General features: G+C 44.9%; 1 protein-coding gene across 1 annotated transcript in view; it reads right to left on the bottom strand.

Moving 5' to 3' along the window:
- IFT122 (intraflagellar transport 122) overlaps positions 1–17,540 on the bottom strand; it is a 70,478-nt gene that overhangs the window by 40,921 nt on the left and 12,017 nt on the right. Inside the window, exons 4-13 of the mRNA XM_029051074.2 lie at positions 17,326–17,404; positions 16,294–16,370; positions 14,714–14,780; positions 13,883–14,029; positions 9,227–9,302; positions 8,585–8,776; positions 8,292–8,430; positions 5,762–5,964; positions 4,514–4,651; positions 1,864–2,028 (exon numbers count right to left, since the gene is read on the bottom strand). Of these exons, the coding sequence (XP_028906907.1) occupies positions 1,864–2,028; positions 4,514–4,651; positions 5,762–5,964; positions 8,292–8,430; positions 8,585–8,776; positions 9,227–9,302; positions 13,883–14,029; positions 14,714–14,780; positions 16,294–16,370; positions 17,326–17,404 (1,283 nt within the window). The remainder of the gene's footprint in view (positions 1–1,863; positions 2,029–4,513; positions 4,652–5,761; positions 5,965–8,291; positions 8,431–8,584; positions 8,777–9,226; positions 9,303–13,882; positions 14,030–14,713; positions 14,781–16,293; positions 16,371–17,325; positions 17,405–17,540) is intronic.

The raw sequence follows: 17,540 nt of genomic DNA, 5'->3' as shown, positions 1-17,540 counted from the left end.
AGTGACTTGTCCAAGTTCAGCAGACAAGTGGCAGAGCTGGAATGAGAACCCGGGTCCTCTGACTCCCAAGCCTGGGCCTTTTCCATTAGACCACGCTACTTCTCAACATGAGGGTCTTCTTTTAGGATTCAAATGACCTTGTTCCCCAATTCATCGCTTCAACATTCAACATTCATCTATATATTTAAATGCTCACTTGAAAATTTCTCAGTGCATTTACAACTCTCTCTGACCCAGTTCCTTGGGGAGGAGACAAACCTGCCAAGGCCATTAAATGCTCACTTGAAAATTTCTCAGTGCATTTACAACTCTCTCTGACCCAGTTCCTTGGGGAGGAGACAAACCTGCCAAGGCCACCCAGGAGGAAGCCAGGAGGAGGCTCCAGTCCTCCCCCACTATTTGCAAATAGCAGCGGGAGCTAAGGAAGGAGCAACCAATGAGGGAAAAATTCCTGCTTGCGCTTATGGCCTCTGCCTCAGGCACAAAGTTCTGCCTATCTGCAGGGCTGTAACAACACAGGCAGTAATCTTCGGGTAGAATATAAATTGGAGCTCTATTCATTTCTCCTTACAAAGAACACAGTACTGACATGCCTCTCCAGTGACATATTTCTGCCAAACAATATGACATTATATTTAAACAGTAGCCAGCCCCAACGAATTCAAGCATTCTATTCAGTTGTTATTTCTTTACCCTCATAATATCTCTGTGAAATGAGGGGTTTTGTCTTACCCCATCTTACACATGAAAAACAGACTTTCATGCTCTCTTAAGTATTAAATAAGAGCAGAAGCGATGCCCTTATCGGGTCAGGCCGATGATTCACCCAGCTCAGTATTCTGGCTCGGACAGTGGCGAAGGACTCTTTAAAGGGAACATGAGAGGAGTGCCTTCTTTCGTGTTAACCAGTGGTATTTACTGGGCGCTTACTCTGTGCAGAGCACTGGGCTCGCTGCAAGCAGGGGACATGTCTATCAACTCTGTCACACTGTAATCTCCCAAGTAAGTGCTTAGTACAGTGTGCTGCACACGGTGAGTGCTCAATAAATATCACTGATTGATTGATTGATAGAATAGCCTTATTTCACTATTTTTGTCGTTCCCATTTGCAATTTCTAGCCAAAGGGATGCCATGGTACTCTCCTTATCTAGTGGAGGGATCTTATGTTATTACTGTTTATGTTGTCTCTCACATAAACCTGTGTACCCATTCCTGTATTTCCCATAGAGGCTGTAGCCTGGAAGTATAGTATCCAATTGATTTCCTTCCCCTCATCAAACCAAGTCTCCGAGATACCAGGTATTTTAAGGTCCTCCCTAAGCCACCAGCATTTAAATTCACTCATTTCATGTCTTAGACTTCTAGCGTTTGTAATATTTTGGCTTTACCCTTTTGCCGATTTCCACATCTGCCAGATTCCCCATCTGTTGAGCCATCTCAATTCTTTGAATGCCCCGTCTGATTCCCTCTGGACTCCTCCAGCACTTGCATGTCTTGACCCACCCCCTCTGTCCAAGGCGTTATGTCGATTCAGGTCTCATGCATTTCTGCACTCGTTGACATTTCCCCCCCATTTATGGAGTGTAAAACTACTCTACCATCATTTTCATTTTTCAGAGCCAGCAACCCAGTGCCATTTGATTCAGGGAGAGCTTGTCTGCAAAAGTCCTCAGTTTCTAGTGTCTCTTAAACCCTCTCAGCATGGAGAGAGAACCCTGGGATGCAGAATCGAGTGTGTGGGAATCTGACCAAAGTCTGTGAATCCTAGTTGATCTTCCTGGAGACGAGATGGGGGTTCTGAAATTCCATCCCTAAGTGGAAGGCACGCTCCCGCTCGCTGGCCATCCTGCCTGAATTTGTACCTGGAAAAGCAGCTCCTTGGTGCAAAGGTCATACACCAGGCAGGTGTCATTTTCATCCACCACGGCCAGCTTGTTTCGAGACGCACTCATGTCTAGGCACCGAACAGCTGTGGTCTGTTTGAGCAGGACAACAGCGAACAGGTTGTCCACAAAGATCTTCAGGATCTGAACAAGGTTTCAACGTGAAAGCATAAGTCATTACTTTGGTCACGGTCAATTTCACCCACACACGGCCTTCGGCAGGTCTCCCTGGAGCACAGATGCCCATCGACTTCACAAGAAGCTCTGTGCACAGGGGAGCCGTCGTTACTATACACATACAGTACGCTCGTGGTTCTCAAGCAAGACTGCAAAAAAACAACAAAATAGACCCTCATGCTCCAATCTCCCTTTCATGCTTTGGAATAGATGTTTCCTGTCCTGGCTGATGGAATGTTGATGACATTCCCAAAGCCATGGGGGCTGAAAGGCTCCATCCAGCAGGGATTTGAGTTAGAAAATAAATAACATGGGGAGATACTAATAGAACTGAATGTATGTTCTGCAACACATTAACTCGCTGGTGGGAGTTTAATAAATTCGTCTTGATGATGCAGCTATTTCTATCCTGAAAAAAATAGCTAAAGAAGCCTCATCTACAATGCCATCTGCTGGAAAGTTTTGTCTCCCATCATGCCACGCAAGCTGGTGTTTCAGTGTTGCCAGGATGCCAATTTCAAACTCTCATACTCCCCAGTCTGAATTTTGGATATATGTCACAGGCTCATGAAAATGTTGCTTAACAGCAGCTGAACTGTACTTTTCCAAGTGCTTAGTACAGTGCTCTGCCCACAGTAAGCGCTCAATAAATACGACTGAATGAATCAATCAATATTTTCAAATCGCACCCAGAGGTCAGGCCATCAGTCAAGTACAGTATTGGACCGGATTTTCGAAATCGTTAATGAAAATGGCGAATGGTTTACAAACTGTTCATCCTACAATTCACACGACAGTTACTTTGATTCCTGCTGGTCATCACCCTACCTCACAACCTCCCAAATCAAGATAGCGTAACTGGCCCCGAGAGTGTTCTGGGAAGGAAGAGAGCCGGTCCAGAAAATGAAGTTTTACGGCAGCTCGATTTTGCTCTGGGAGGGAATTGGAGTGGAAATAGAGAAGGGCTGAGGGAGAGAGCTAAGGCAGCTTTCTTGCCACTCTAAAAGGGTGGAAGCAGGGATGAGAATGAGCATTAGAACCACACAGCAACAACTGTGATTTAGGAAAAACATTGGGGCAACACATTCCTCCCTTCCCATTCTGGGAATACAAGAATCAGTCTCCACTGCCCCCGCCATACACCTTCTCCACTCTTCGACAAACAGATTCCCCAACGAGTAAAAAAAAAAAAAATCAAGGTCGACCAATGGGCTGACCTTTTATCTTATGTGTAATTAGCAAATATAGCAGTCAAAGGCATTGGAAGAAGAAAGCAAATACGCAAACAACCAACCAAAAAAATCAGATACACAAGAGTGGTACTTTCATTTAACTGGTAAACTGAAGCAACATCTTTGAAGATCTATTAATAGTCACTGGCTTTCCAATGCCATTTTCCTCTAACGAAGGGGGACTGGTAACTAGTATCTTTTTTTTCCACAGTTCAGCAAAATTTGCCTTGAGAGCTTTAGCTTATATTTACTTGTGTGTGTCTCCCGACTGGTCTGGGAATACACGATTGACATCTGATGCCCCAGGTAGCAGCTGGCAACTCTACCTTCCCCATCCCATATCTTGCTGCTGACCTGCCTGGACTCTAAGACTGCCCTCTGGCTAGCTACTCAGGGGCTTCGAGGGGTTGGAGAATTGAGAAATGCTTCCTAGTAATTCAATCATTAATGAATGTTTTTATCAATACTAATTTATAAACGAAGCCCTAATTTATTTATATTACTGCCTTTCTCCCTCACAGTCTCTCTTTAGACTGTGAGCATCTTGTGGGCAGCGAATGTGTCTACCAACTCTGCTGAATTGTGCTTTCCCAAGTGCCTAGTGCAGTGCTCTGCACATGATAAGGACTCAGTAAATACTGTTGATTGATTCATTAGTTCACTGATGATATGAGGGCTCCTAAGTTTGGCTCAGAGGAGAGGACTAGGGGTGTCTGCCTCTCCAACAGATCGTTACATCTCTAGAGAAGCAGTGAGGCCTGGTGGGAAGAGTCAGAGGACCTGGGTCCTAATCCTGGCTCTGCCATGTACCTTCTGGGTGACTTTGGACAAGTCAGTTAGCTTCTCTGTGCCTCAGTTCCCTCATCTGCAAAATGGGAATAAAATACCGGTTCTCCCTCCTATTTTAGACTGTGAGCCCCACATGGGACCCAATTATCTTGTACCTGCCCCAGCGCTTAGTACAGTCCTTGGCACATAGTAAGCGCTTAACAAATACCAAAATTAATATTATTATTTCCCTTATGGCCTCAACACTGTGAACGCTAGCAGGCTTGTCCAGATAGAGTCACAGCTAAAACATAACTTGCCCCTACAAAGTACCAATTCCTACCCTAGTGCCAGGATAGCTTTGGGACAGATGGGTTGGCTTTCAGATTGCCAGGCAGAATAATGAATGATGAACCGACACCCAAAACCCAAGGAGAGGGAAAAGCATTTACCTGACCATTCTTTAGACCAACTAACAGGCCTTCTCTCCCTGGAGGGCCTCCAATCACCTTGATGTAACGAATGAGAGACTCCATCTGCCACTCCCTCTCTTTCACTCCACTAAAGGACAGGCACTGCAGCCTTTTCTCCTGGAAAAGAAACCTGGCATTACAAGGCGGTTCAGGGGAATCAAACATTACCAAATCCAGAAAGGAGAGGCTTTGGAGGGAAAATAGAAAATACTCTTTGTCTTGACAGTGGCTCCTACAATATTTCTTCCCATCTGCCTCTGGGTGCACCAAATCCACCTCTACGCCCGAAAAGAAACTAAGCTCTCATCCCTCTAGACTGTAAACCCATGGGGGAATCATTGTGACTGACTGATCCCCCCAAAATCTAACAGCACTATTCCCAAGGTGAGCTATAATGTCTGTAAGTTGTTTTGGGAAACGAGGAGGCTGCCTCTCCTGGGTGGAAGACTGGGATCATTTTTTCCCCAAATATCCACTGGGCATTGCAAGTTCTGAAAGCATGAAAGGAAAGCAGTGTGGCTTGGTGGAAGAAAGAGTGTGGGCCTGGGAGTCAGAGGGCCCGGGTTCTAATCTCAGTTCTGCCACTTGCCGGCTACATGACCTTGGGCAATTCACTTCACTTACCTGTGCCTCAGTTTCCTCATCTGTAAAATGAGGATTAAATCCTATTCCCTGCTCCTTAAACTGCGAGCCCCATGTGGAACAGGGACAGTATCTGATGTGATTAACTTGTATCTACCCCAGGGCTCAGCACGTTGTAAGTGCTTAATAAATACCATAAGGAATCATACATATAGGTAGATATTTTTTCCAAGCATACATTTTAAAGACATATTTAAGCTTCCAGGTCTGAGCTGATTTTGAATTAAAATAGCGGCTCTCTAAAGTGATCTGTGATCTGCTACACCTGCCTTTCCCAGAGGTGTTTCACCTCCAAGAGGAGAATCCATCCCCTGGAGAACTGAAAATTGGAGCCTCAGGACAACAGCTGGAAGCCGGCACAGATCAAGAGCAGAAGGTGATACCTATGTTTCCAGAGGTGAGGAAGGCTAGAGAGGGAAAACTCTCGGAACCTCTGCCTCTCTGAAGCTATCTCCGGACTGAAAAGTTTGATAAACATCTGTTTGAATAACAACTTACTGAAAAGTTTGATAAACGTCTGTTTGAATAACAACTTCAACACCACGCATTAATAACCCCAGGCACATCGTATTCATAGCTCCAAACCTGGCAAAGGATGATGTGATCCGAACACACCACCAGCAGGTTGCATTCAAACTTCTTGAGGATTTTTTCCTTCACTCGGTAATGCATGTCTGTTATGTCAAGTGAATATAATTCATATATCAGTATTTTCTCTGGAAGTTGGATAGCTAATCTGTTTTTGTAGATGGCAATTTTCTTGACGAGCTCTCTGCATTTAATCCGAACTGTCGAGAAAGCAAATGAAGAATGCAGGGTCTCAGTACTGGGAGATGAGCAGGGTGAAAATTGCAAGAGGTATGATTTCTTGTTTCTGTTTCAAGTGTGAAACAGGGCAGAAGACTACACGCAAATCTGCCTGAATACCAGATTTGGTCTGGTGAAAAATATGTGGTCTGGTGAAAAATATGGAACCAGGAGTCAAGAGATCTAGGTTCTAATCCCATCTCTGCCCTGGACCTGGTGTAAGATCATGGGCAAGTCACTTAACTTCTCTGGGCCTCAGCTTCCTCATCTGTAAAATGGAATTAAGATTCCTGCTCTTCCTACCTCTTAGACTGTGAACCCGTTTGGGTCAGGGACTGTGTCTTGTAGGATTGTCCCATATCTACCCCAAGCACTTAGCCCACTGTTTGTAAGCACTTAATACCATAATTACTAAATTATTATTCCACAGAGGACTAGCCATGGCCTAGTGGAAAGAGCAAAGGCCTGGCAGTCAGAGGACCTGGGATCTAATCCCGGTTCTGCCATTTGCCTGCTGTGTGACCTTGGGCACGTCGCTTCACTTCTCAGGTTCCTCATCAGTAAAATGGTGACTCAGTACCCAATCTCCTTCCTACTTAGGCTGTGAACCCCATGTGGGACAGGGACTGTGTCCAACCTGATTAACACACCTATTCCAGGGCTTAGAACAGTACCTGATACAAAGTAAATGCTTAAATACCATAATTAATAACAATCATCCTCTGGACCCAGATGTGACCAGCTACCCTCCACAAATAGATCTGCATCTAGATTTACAGACATTTCTTCTGAAATGTTGCTGGGGATCAAAATGTAAATCTACTTGGTGTGGACTCAAGATGAAACACCTGGAATCCTCTGACTCTGGTTTCAAGTGAAATAACCATCTCCTCTGTTTAAAAAGGTACTTGCTTTTTAGATCGTAAGCCCCCGGAGGAATAGGGGTCGGGTCTAATTCCCAGGATGAAGTGTATTCTTTGCCAGTGCTTAGTACAGTGTTCTGCACAAAGTAGAAGTTTCATAAATACTATTACTGCTACTCAAAGATCTTGATTATTTCTGCAGCGAAGACCCACAGGGAGATGACCTTAAATGCTGCCAGCGTTGACCTCTAGAAAGAGAGCATCATGACAATAGTGATTATTATTACGGTACTTGTGTCAAGTGCTGTTCTAAGCACTGGCATGGATACAAGATAATCAGGCTGGACACAGTCCCTTGTCCCACATGGGGCTCACAATCTACATAGGAGGGAGGACAGGTACTGAATCCCCATCTTACAGATGAGGAAACTGGGGGAGAAACATGAAGTGACTTGACCAAGCTCATACAGCAGACCAGTGGTGGAGCCGGGATTAGAACCCAGGTCCTCAGACTCCCAGGACTGTGCTCTTTCCACTAGACCACGCTGCTTCCTTAACAACTACAAATAGTGTACACTGAGCGATGGCGCTTCAGAAGTCATCACCATTAATTATCTCCAACTGCAGCTCCCCAGTCCGGGAAGGTCCAGGTTTACCCAAGGGTTCTGAACTCATGGGTCAGACCAGATCAAAGCCAAACTCGTTTGGAATCAGCCCAGATTGGACTATCCCTCTGGTACCCCCATCCTCTCCTGGTGTTTTGTTTTTGTTTTGGGGTGGGTTGTTTTTTTTTGCATTTTGTGGTGGGGGGGAGAGAAAGGGGCACGTTTTTAATGGTATTTGTTAAGCGCCTGCAATGCACCAGACACCCTACTAAGCACTGGGGTAAATATAAGTCAATCAGGTTGGACCCAGTCCATATCTCCATTTTACAGATGTGGTCATTGAGGCTGGAAGTGAAGCGACTTGCCCAAGGCCACACACAGCAGACAAGTGACAGAGCTGGGATTAGAACCCAAGTCCTTCTGATTTACAGTCTTGTGCTCTATTCACTAGGCCACGTTGCTTCTCCTGATCCTTAAGCCCCTGTGGGGCTGAGGAGGCTGTAGCTAGGATGCTGCCATTTATCCACGCGTGTTCCTTCCCAGCAGCCCAACATGCACTGATGCCCAACTGTAAAACCACAGCACCTGCACGCCAAATCCCCGGAAGAGACCCAGAGCCACTTCTGGTCCCATTCAGCCTAGACTAGAGCAGGCTGAGTCAAATCTGGTTGGGGATATTTGGCTGGAGGCAGGGCTCTAAAGCCAGAACTGAACTCAAGACTCAACTCTCTCAGCCCTAATCCTTAGTGCTCTACCCACAAGAAGCACTCAATAAATCCCATCGAATGACTGATTAATCCCTCCTGAATTTCTCGCTCTTCCACCTCAACCTTCTCCTACCTTTCTGCTCTGTGATGAGGTGCTGGACAATCACGTCAGTCATGTTGTCCCGGTAAGCGTAACGATCCTTATACAGTCCATGGACTGTGCTGAAAATCAGTTGGTAGAAGGAAACGGTTCCATCCTGGCAGCCAACCACCTGAGGGGAGAGAGATGATGACAATTTCCAGAGTTAAATGGATGGACACCTTCTCATCGCTTCCCCTCCGTCACTCTGTTGATACGAGCGGAGGCTCTGGCTAGGGGTAGTGCCAACTCCACAGGATTCAGTAGCATAAAACTTCTCTTCTTACCACATAGTTAGATTCTGGTTTAACTTTACAAGTCCACACCCAGGAGTTCTGTTCTCCAACAGTCCCAAGACGTATGCCATCCTTGGTGAAGAGGGAGACTTGCTTATCTGATCCTCCCAGCAAGATATATTCTCCTTTGGAAAAATAGCTAATGCAGCAGGGGTCAAAAGTCAGTGTCCGATCCTTACCAACCTATAAAAAGAAAGAAAAACAAATACACAGAGGAAAAGATGATTTTCTAATTAATGATCTAAATCCTGTGACTGGAGGAAAGCCCTACTCGTGCCATAGGGAACGTTCACTGACTTCATCACGGGGATGAAGAAATCTCACACCAGAGGAAGGTAACTGGAGAATAAAAGTGGACAGTTAAACCGTTAGTGCCACACTTTTCCCCAAAGAAGGAATGGAAGGAGATGGAAAGCACCTGTCACCTATCGGTACTAATGATGGTATATGCTAAGCGCTTACTAGGTGCCAGGCGCTGTACTGAGCGCCGAGGCTCTGTACTAAGCACTGAGCCCACGATGGGTGACGGTCTCCTATTGGCTTGACTGTAGTTGAGGTTCACAAGCAAAAAGAGGAAGAATAGATGGTGTTCTGCTAAAGAGGAAAGGGATGCCAGATTTAATTAGCACCTACCTGCTTGCCACTGAGTTGGTAGAAAGAGAGTATCTGACCCCAGTCTGCCACAGCCAGAACGTCATTGTTTTCATCTCTAATCAACAGAAGATACAACAAGTCTTAGGGACCGTGACCTTGGGAAATGACAAAGCCTAGGACTAAGTTCAAGGCGAGTTAGAAATAATAACATGGAGGGGAAGGGATGTTGCCAAATGACTGGCTAAAGCAGTTTAGGGCGATGCAGCAAGCCTGCCAGAGTAAAACAGAGGTGAAATCAGTGTGAGATTAGAATCCATCCTGTGAGAAGGGGATGTGAACAAACTCGCCCCCGAGCACTATATACCCACTTTTTGAATTGTCACAGTCAGGGATAGGAAATTGGGAAATTGGAAACACACTTAGGTTTTCATTTTTTCTTTAATGGTATTTGTTAAATGCTTACTAGGTGCCAGGCTCTGTGCTAAGCACTGGAGTAGATACAAGCTAATCAGGATAGACAGTCTTTGTCCCACATGGGGCTCACAGTTTTAGTCCCCACATTACAGATGCGATAACTGAAGCACAGAGCAGTTAACCGACTTGCCCAAGGTCCACAGCAGACAAGTGGCAGAGCCAGGATTAGAACCCAGGTCCTTCTGACTCCCAAGATCATGTTCTATCCATTAGGCCACTTGAGACTTTTACAGAGTAAGGCCAGAAGTAGGCAAGACCTCACAGGAGCTCAAACCTGGTAGGGGTTTTTTCCTTTCTTCTTTTTCTTAGCTCCCATAACTGTTTTTGGCAGACAGGACAGGGGCTGAGAAATGCCTTCTTGCCTGGCAAGTGAGTGGAGATAACAACCTAAGACTCTCAGTTTATAATCTGCAGAGCCCGGAAGGAGAGGGAGGGATAAAGTCAAGGTACCCGATTTTCCAACTGTGGCTTTCTGCCACATATGGATCAGTCTTGAGGAATTTGGCCCTCTGAAGATGAACCAAGAGTCAGCTCTATTACAAAGAGGTAGTTCTGTTTCTGAAGAACCTTGTATTTGGGGAAATTTACATTCTAGTCATCACACCTTGATTTATGCCACGTGCACACGCCCACCCATTTCCTCCTAAATCTATTTGGGCCACTACGGATCATGTTATACCCAGAGCATACTTGCTCTGTGGGAAAGAAGCACTGTGGGAGAAGCAGCGTGGGTAGTGGAGAGAGCACGGACCTGGGAGTCAGAAGGTCACGGGTTCTAATCCCAGCTCTGCCACTTGTCTGCTGCGTGACCCAGGGCAAGTCACTTCACTTCTCTGGGCCTCATTTACCTCATCTGTAAAATGAGGACTGAGACTGCGAAGCCCCGCATGGGACTGGATCCAACTTGATTAGCTCATATCCACCCCAGCGCTTGGTTGAGGGCCTGGCACATAGTAAGCGCTTAACAAATACCGTCGTCATTAACAGATACCATCATTATCATTAAAAAATGCTCCCTAATCCTTCAATAGCATTCTTTACAAGTCACATAGTGAAAACATGAGTTCGGGGCAGAACTGACTCTCCTGGAAACTGAACAAGTAGAGCCAAAATGAAATTCTAGAGTCAAAACGCAATAATCGTCAGTGACAGGCAATCACAGAAGAAATGTGGGAAACTGGAACAAGTAATCTTTCTCCAGTTGGAACTCAGACCAGGTCATTATTCACTGGAACCCAGTGTCCATCGGCCATTTGTCAGCTAATAGCCTGAGGGGCTACTCTTCTTGTGGAAGCTTCCCCAATTCCACACCGAACAAGTACCACAATTATTCATTATCATTATGGTGCTAAGTGGATCCTTACCTGGTAGACACAGCTGGGATGCTGAGGAGAGTCTGGGTCAAGAGCGCTTCCCTCCATGCCATGGACAAGCCTCAGGGGTCAAAGGCATCTAGGGGAGCCAACTGCAGTCTTGGTTCTCCTGACACCTTGTACGTGCAGAGTAACTGAGGTACTGTTCTCCAGAAACTTTCCCGTTGGCTGTACATAGCAATCGTTCATTCGTATTGGCTAGTACTACACTACATTACTTAGGATTACAATGTCAAATTTTGCTAATGGGAGGTAAAACCGTACCCAGAAACTGTGAGCTACGCTTAGACATCTATGGGCATTACAGGTTCTGTTTCTCGTTAATTAAAAATAATACGATACGACAACAATCTCATTTATGGCCACAAAAGAAAACAGCAGGAACTTCGAGTTAGGATACTGGTCTATTACATCCCAACAGTTCAACTCTGTGTCCCGCAGGATTAATCATAAAGCATCACAGACCACCACTCGCAAGGGCAAAAGGCAAAAGACTGAAGCGGACGGGTAGACGGGCACCCGCCAGCATCAAACTCCTAAAACATTTGACCAGAATGAACTGATAAATATTTTGGCAAAGACTGGTAAAATCATAGATGACATAAGTTTAAAATTTGAACTCCAAACAAACCAAAAAGAAGGTTCCCCCTCATCACCCCTGCTCTGAGCTTGCTCCTGCCCAGCTGCAAAAAAATCAATGGCTTTTACTGGGCACAGTAAATAACAGTGCCCAGAACACTGTACTAAGCACTTGGGAGAGTACAAAAGAGTTGATAGACACGTTCCCAGACCATAATAAGCTTACAGTATAGTGGGGGAGATAGACATTAATATAAATAAATTATGGATATAAATTTGAAAAAAACATCAGAGGGCACTGGAAAGGAGAAGGGAATCTGTAGAGTCAGTGGATAGAGCACAGGCCAGAGAGTCAGAAGGACCTGGGTTCTAATGTCTGCTGTGTGACCTTGGATAAGTCACTTATTTTCTCTCTGCCTCAGCTACTTCATCTGTAAAATGGGGAGAAGAGAGTGAGCCCCTGTGGGACAGGGACTGTGTCCAACCTGATTAAATCGTACCTACCCCAGTGCTTAGAACAGTGCTTGGCACATAGTAAGTGCTTAACAAGTACCATAAGAATAAGTATTATTATTATTATTATTATTGTTATTATTATGCAGCACCCCTACAGGCAAAATTGCAAGTGGGACCCTCTTCTCTGGCTCCCCTCAACTTCCTACCACTGAAAGGGCTGTTTGAATGGAAGTTATGCTCCAGACTTCCGATGAATAATGTGTGGGTTTTTGCTGCCTTTAAATGACTTGCCCAAGGTCACACAGCAGACAAGTGGCTGTGCTGCGATTAGAACCTGGGGACTGTACTTCCCTAAGCGCCTAGTACAGAGTTCTGCACACAGTAAGAGCTTAGTAAATTCAATTGAATGAATGAATGGAGTCTGGATGAGAACCCAGGTCCTTCTGATTCCCAGGCCCATGCTCTATCCGCTAGACCACACTGCTTCTCAGCAGATCATATTGGATGAGAAGTGAACCACGGCATTCCTATGGGTAAAGTTTCAAACTGGAATGTCAAAGTACTGTTACGTGACAGTTCTGTAGAGGAAAGCGAACAGGAACAGGAAATGTTACTCAAGACTGAAGATGCTATAAAACCAGAGCTGTGAAGTTAATTGAACCTGCTCTGGTTTTATAGCATCTTTTTAAACCAGAGCAGGTTTTATAGCATCTTCAGTCTTGAGTAACATTTCCTGTTCCTTTTGCTTCACAACTACTTGAGGGTAGTAATCATGTCAACAACTCTTTGACAGTAAATGCTCCTAAGCATGAAGTACAGTGCTCTGAACAGAGTAAACACTCAAATATCATTGCTTGCTTGACTGGCTGATGGATTAAAAATTAGCTGAATAAATCAAGATGGGAAGTGGAGGTGAGGTTTTCAAATAGGATACTTGACTGTTTACTAAAACAATTTGTCCTAGACTACCCATGGGAAGAGAACATATTGCTAGACTGTAAGCTCCTTGATCCCCTCTCAGGATCTCACCTGGAGACTTTCCAGTACTCTAACCGGTCACGACTATGGGAAGGAGAGTCAAGCAAAGGCCTACCCATTCCATTCCCGGCTTGGGCGGTGGCTAGTGAGTGGAAGGCCAATCGGCTACAAGTCAAAACCCACCTGTGGTGGGCAGCAGCGGCACGGGAGTCAGGGGTGGATATTCAAGTTTGCTTTGCGGAAGGAGGGAATGGTAAAACTCTTCCGGATTTTAATGGATACACTGCCAGAATGATTGAGGATGGAGTTGGGGCGTTCTGGGAGAGATGTGCCAATGGCGTCGCTGTGGTCGGAGACGACTCAACAGCAAAAGATAAGACAAGCTCCTTGAGGGCAGCCATCACGTCTAACACTACTGTACTCTTCCGAGCGTTTAGAACAGTACAGTACTCTGCCCAGGGTAAGGGCTCAATAAATACTATCAAAATGCCATTTCTAAGTCTGACCATCCAGCCCTCTTCCACATTATCTTAAACAGGTTACATCCACCAACACCCCTCACATTTCCCTCTACAAGGTTAAGGATCCGGATGGGATGGTCTGCATATTTTCTAGATAACTGCTCGAGAATGACAGCTACCCATCTAGCACCGGTGGATGAACGACGTAAAGCTTCATTCGAAACAAAGCCCATGAGAAATACAACCTGTTGAGCAGCCTAGGGAAAGCCCTATAGGAAGTGCAGAGTGAGTGGACGAGAAAAAAGATCCTCCCTCCAGCAAAGCTTCCTCTTGATCAACAGCACTGACCTCATGAAACTAGGCAAACACTTTACCTTGAAGGACTCCAGCAGATGGACCAGACAGGGGAGAGAGTACCTCCCGGACGCTCTATCTTCACTTTCTCCTCACCATTTTTATTCCTTATGCTGATAACGCCATTGAACATCCCCAGAGCAAGGTACTGGCCATCGTTCGTCCAGCTAGTGAAGAAGGATAGGAAAAAAACGAAAAAAACCAACAAGCATTCTGGATGGGAAGATGTCTTGATCTGAAAACTCTCTGTTGGGGAAGTGTTCTCTGTTAATCTCTGCTCTAGACTGTGAGCTCATTGGGGGCAGGGACTCCATCAACTTTGTTATACTGTACTCTCCCAAGCGCTTAGTACAGTGCTCTGCACAAGGTAAGCGCTCAATAAATACAACTGATTGCTCCTAGTCTTGGTTTCCTACTGCAGAAGAACACGCTAAGGGCCTGTTTTTGCAGTTAATACTGACATTTGGAAAAGACATGATGAGACAAGGTGGACGTGTGGCAATCAGAAGCTAAAGAGAAGCACTCCTTAAATCACCTCTGGAGAACTTTTGAAATTCCCTTGCAATACACACGGAACACAGACAGAACTCCGTGAGTCTTTGGGGTTGCTTCCTGGAAGATCTTAATTTTGAACAGTCTTTAATCGGAATAATTTTCTTCTCGCATTATGACCGAAGAACAGACTTCTCCACCGAGTCGCGACACTAACTTCCCACCAAAGTAGCATGGAGATATCAAGCTACGAGTTTAAAGTGGGTCTATGTGGCTACTGAATCTTTCTGCACTAATCTGAAGTGCTCATTTGAGAGGGAGAAATAAGACGTATATTTAAGCATCATTTAGAAACTTACCTACAACTGGTGATTTTACTGCTGGCTTTGTGCTTAGAGACAGATTTTTGCTCAGGAGACCAAAGGCCTTGGAAGCAAAGCAAAGCCAAAGTTTTCAGAGTTACGAAACAAACAGAATGAGAAAACAAAATGCTATTTCAGCTCAATATCCCAAAGTGCATGGTCAGTGCTTAATATGCCGCTTATAAGATATTAAGCACCCTGTTTTCAAGGGATGGAACCTAAGCTTTCTTATCCAGGTTTCCTATAGGGTGCGTAGCCCAATCTTTCAGCTTAAAACTAATTGAAAATCCAAAGTTAAATTTCCCAAGTGAGCTATATCCCTGTTCTCTGTTCCTCTCCCAAATCCTACTATTCCATTACATACCCCTTCTTAGTTTCTCCTTCCCCCAACCCTCTTCCTGTTATTCTTTTTCTTAATCCCTCCCTCCTAGGAGCCCGTCTATTCCCATCAATGATCAAAGACCTCTAATCCCAACTCTGTTATTTGCTTCCTGAAAGACCTTGGGCAAGACACTTCACTTTTCTACGTTTCAGTTACTTCATCTGTAAAATGGGGATACAATACCTGTTGTCTTTCCCTCTTAAACTGCGAGTCCTGTGTGGGGCAGGGATGGTGTCTGGTCTTATTATCTTGTACCTACCCCAGCACTTAATACAGTTCTTTGCACGTGATAAGCACTTAATAAATGCCATCATCATTATTAGTATTATTATGCATCAAGCAGAAACTCCTCAGCATTGGGGATTCCAGACACTCAATCAGCTCTCTCTCCCTTATTTATCTTCGCTCATCTCCCACTGCAATCGAGCCCTCTTACTTCTCTCCTCTAATACCAACCTATTCACCATCTCTTGCTCTTGTGTCGCCTTGCTGTCACCAAGCTGTCACCTTGCTTATTCCCTTCCTCTTGCCCAGAACTCCGTCCCCCTAAATATCCGACCGACCAGCAGTCTCCCCATCTTCAAAGCCCGACTCAAATCATACGTCCTCCAGGAAGCCTTCCCTAAGCTCTCAACCCCCAACCCTATTTTCCCTCCACAGCTCCTTACCCATGCATTAGTCCCACTACCTTCCCCCCACCAAAACATTTGGATACTCTCCCGATTCCCACCCCCACAGAGATTATGTACATATCCTTATATTTGGTCACTTCCTTTGCTTTTATTTTAATTTCTGCCTCCCTGACTAGACTGCAAGATTCTCAAGGGAAAGAGATTGTATCTACCAACTCCACTATACTCTCCCAAGCTCTTACTACAGTGCTCTGCACAGAGTAAGTATAAATAAATATTACTGACTGATTGACCTCTGAAACATTCAAAGTGCTTCCAGTGCCGTAGAAAAGGGGCAGCATTTCACCACACCAGGTGGTAAAACCACCCTCCTGGGATTCCTGGGCTTTAGCAGGGACCGTGTCTGCTAATTCTGTTACACTGTACTCTTTCTAAGCATTATGTGCTCTGCACATAGTAAGTACTCGATAAATACCATTGATTGATTGATTGATTCGACTCACCCCTAATTTAAGGCTGTTCAGATATTCGAAGAGGAAAAGAGTCTTGCACAAAGAACCTACCAAAGTCACTGGAGGAACAAGAAGCCAATTGATGGGTAATCGGGTTGTAGGAAACACATTGTATAGAATCATTGTGCCTGAAAGAACATCACATGTCACACTCAGAATTATAAACCATAACCCTTCAAATGATTACAACTGTGATTTTAAGACCCAACACAGAAGTTCTGTGAACTGCCTAATAACAAACCACGAGCTCCTCTAAGATGGCAGTGAGAGCTCAAAGCTGTTGAACTTGGATTTGACCAAGTAGGTTTTTTATGGTTTTTGTTAGGTGCTTACTATGTGCTAGGCACTGTTCTGAGCTTGGGGGGGGGGTAGATACGAGGTAATCAGGTTTGCTGTTCTGCATCTCCTTCAAACTCTAATCCTGGCTCCGCCATTTTTTTTCCTTTTAATGGCATTTGTTGAGTGCTTACTATGCATCAGAAACTGTACTAAGCATTAGGGTAAATACAAGCTAATCAGGTTGGACTCAGTCCATGTCCCACATGGGGCTCACGGTCTTAATCCCCATTTTACAGATGAGGGAACTGAGGTTCAGAGAAGTTAAATCACTTGCCCAAGGTCACACAGCAGCCAAGTGGCAGATTCGCGATTAGAACCCAGGTCCTGCTGACTCCCAGGCCCGTGCTCTATCCACTAGGCCATACTGCTTCTCATTTATCTGTGTGACCTTGGGCAAGTCACTAAACTTTTCTGTGCCTCAGTTACCTCATCTGTAAAATGGGGATTAAGACTGTGAGTCCCATGTGGCTCAGGGACTGTGTCCAACCTGATTAGCTTGTATCTACCCTAGCGCTTAGGAGAGTGCATGGCACATAATATGAGCTTAAATATGATTTTTTCCAAAAAACCTCCCCTGGATCAGCTTTCCATAGCAAGAAATTACCCAGTCCTTTTGGATAACCTGTTCTAGTGCCTATCAGCATGTAAAGTCTGGAAGTTCTTCTTTATGCCTAACCTAAATTTCTCATCCTGCAATTAATCAATCAGAAGGAATAACCCACTAAAAAAAAAGAGGTTACTTACGTGTACTTCAGGATGCCTTCCAGTTTGGATGTCCAGATGATAACGCTTTTGTCAGCTGATCCAGAAGCAAAACGTTTGCCTACATTTTTTTTTCCCAAAAAAAGAGACTTATACTAAGGTCATTTTAGTACCAGGCAAGTTTAGTAGTAGATTGAAAACGTTCAAGGCTCGTCCCTGTTTCTTAATGATGCTAACACGTTCTGATTCATTAGCAA

Source organism: Ornithorhynchus anatinus, chromosome X1, assembly GCF_004115215.2.
Source record: "Ornithorhynchus anatinus isolate Pmale09 chromosome X1, mOrnAna1.pri.v4, whole genome shotgun sequence".
Classification (NCBI taxonomy): Eukaryota; Metazoa; Chordata; class Mammalia; order Monotremata; family Ornithorhynchidae; genus Ornithorhynchus; species Ornithorhynchus anatinus.
Note: the sequence above shows the minus strand (reverse complement) of the source record. Positions and strands in the feature narration are given on the sequence as shown.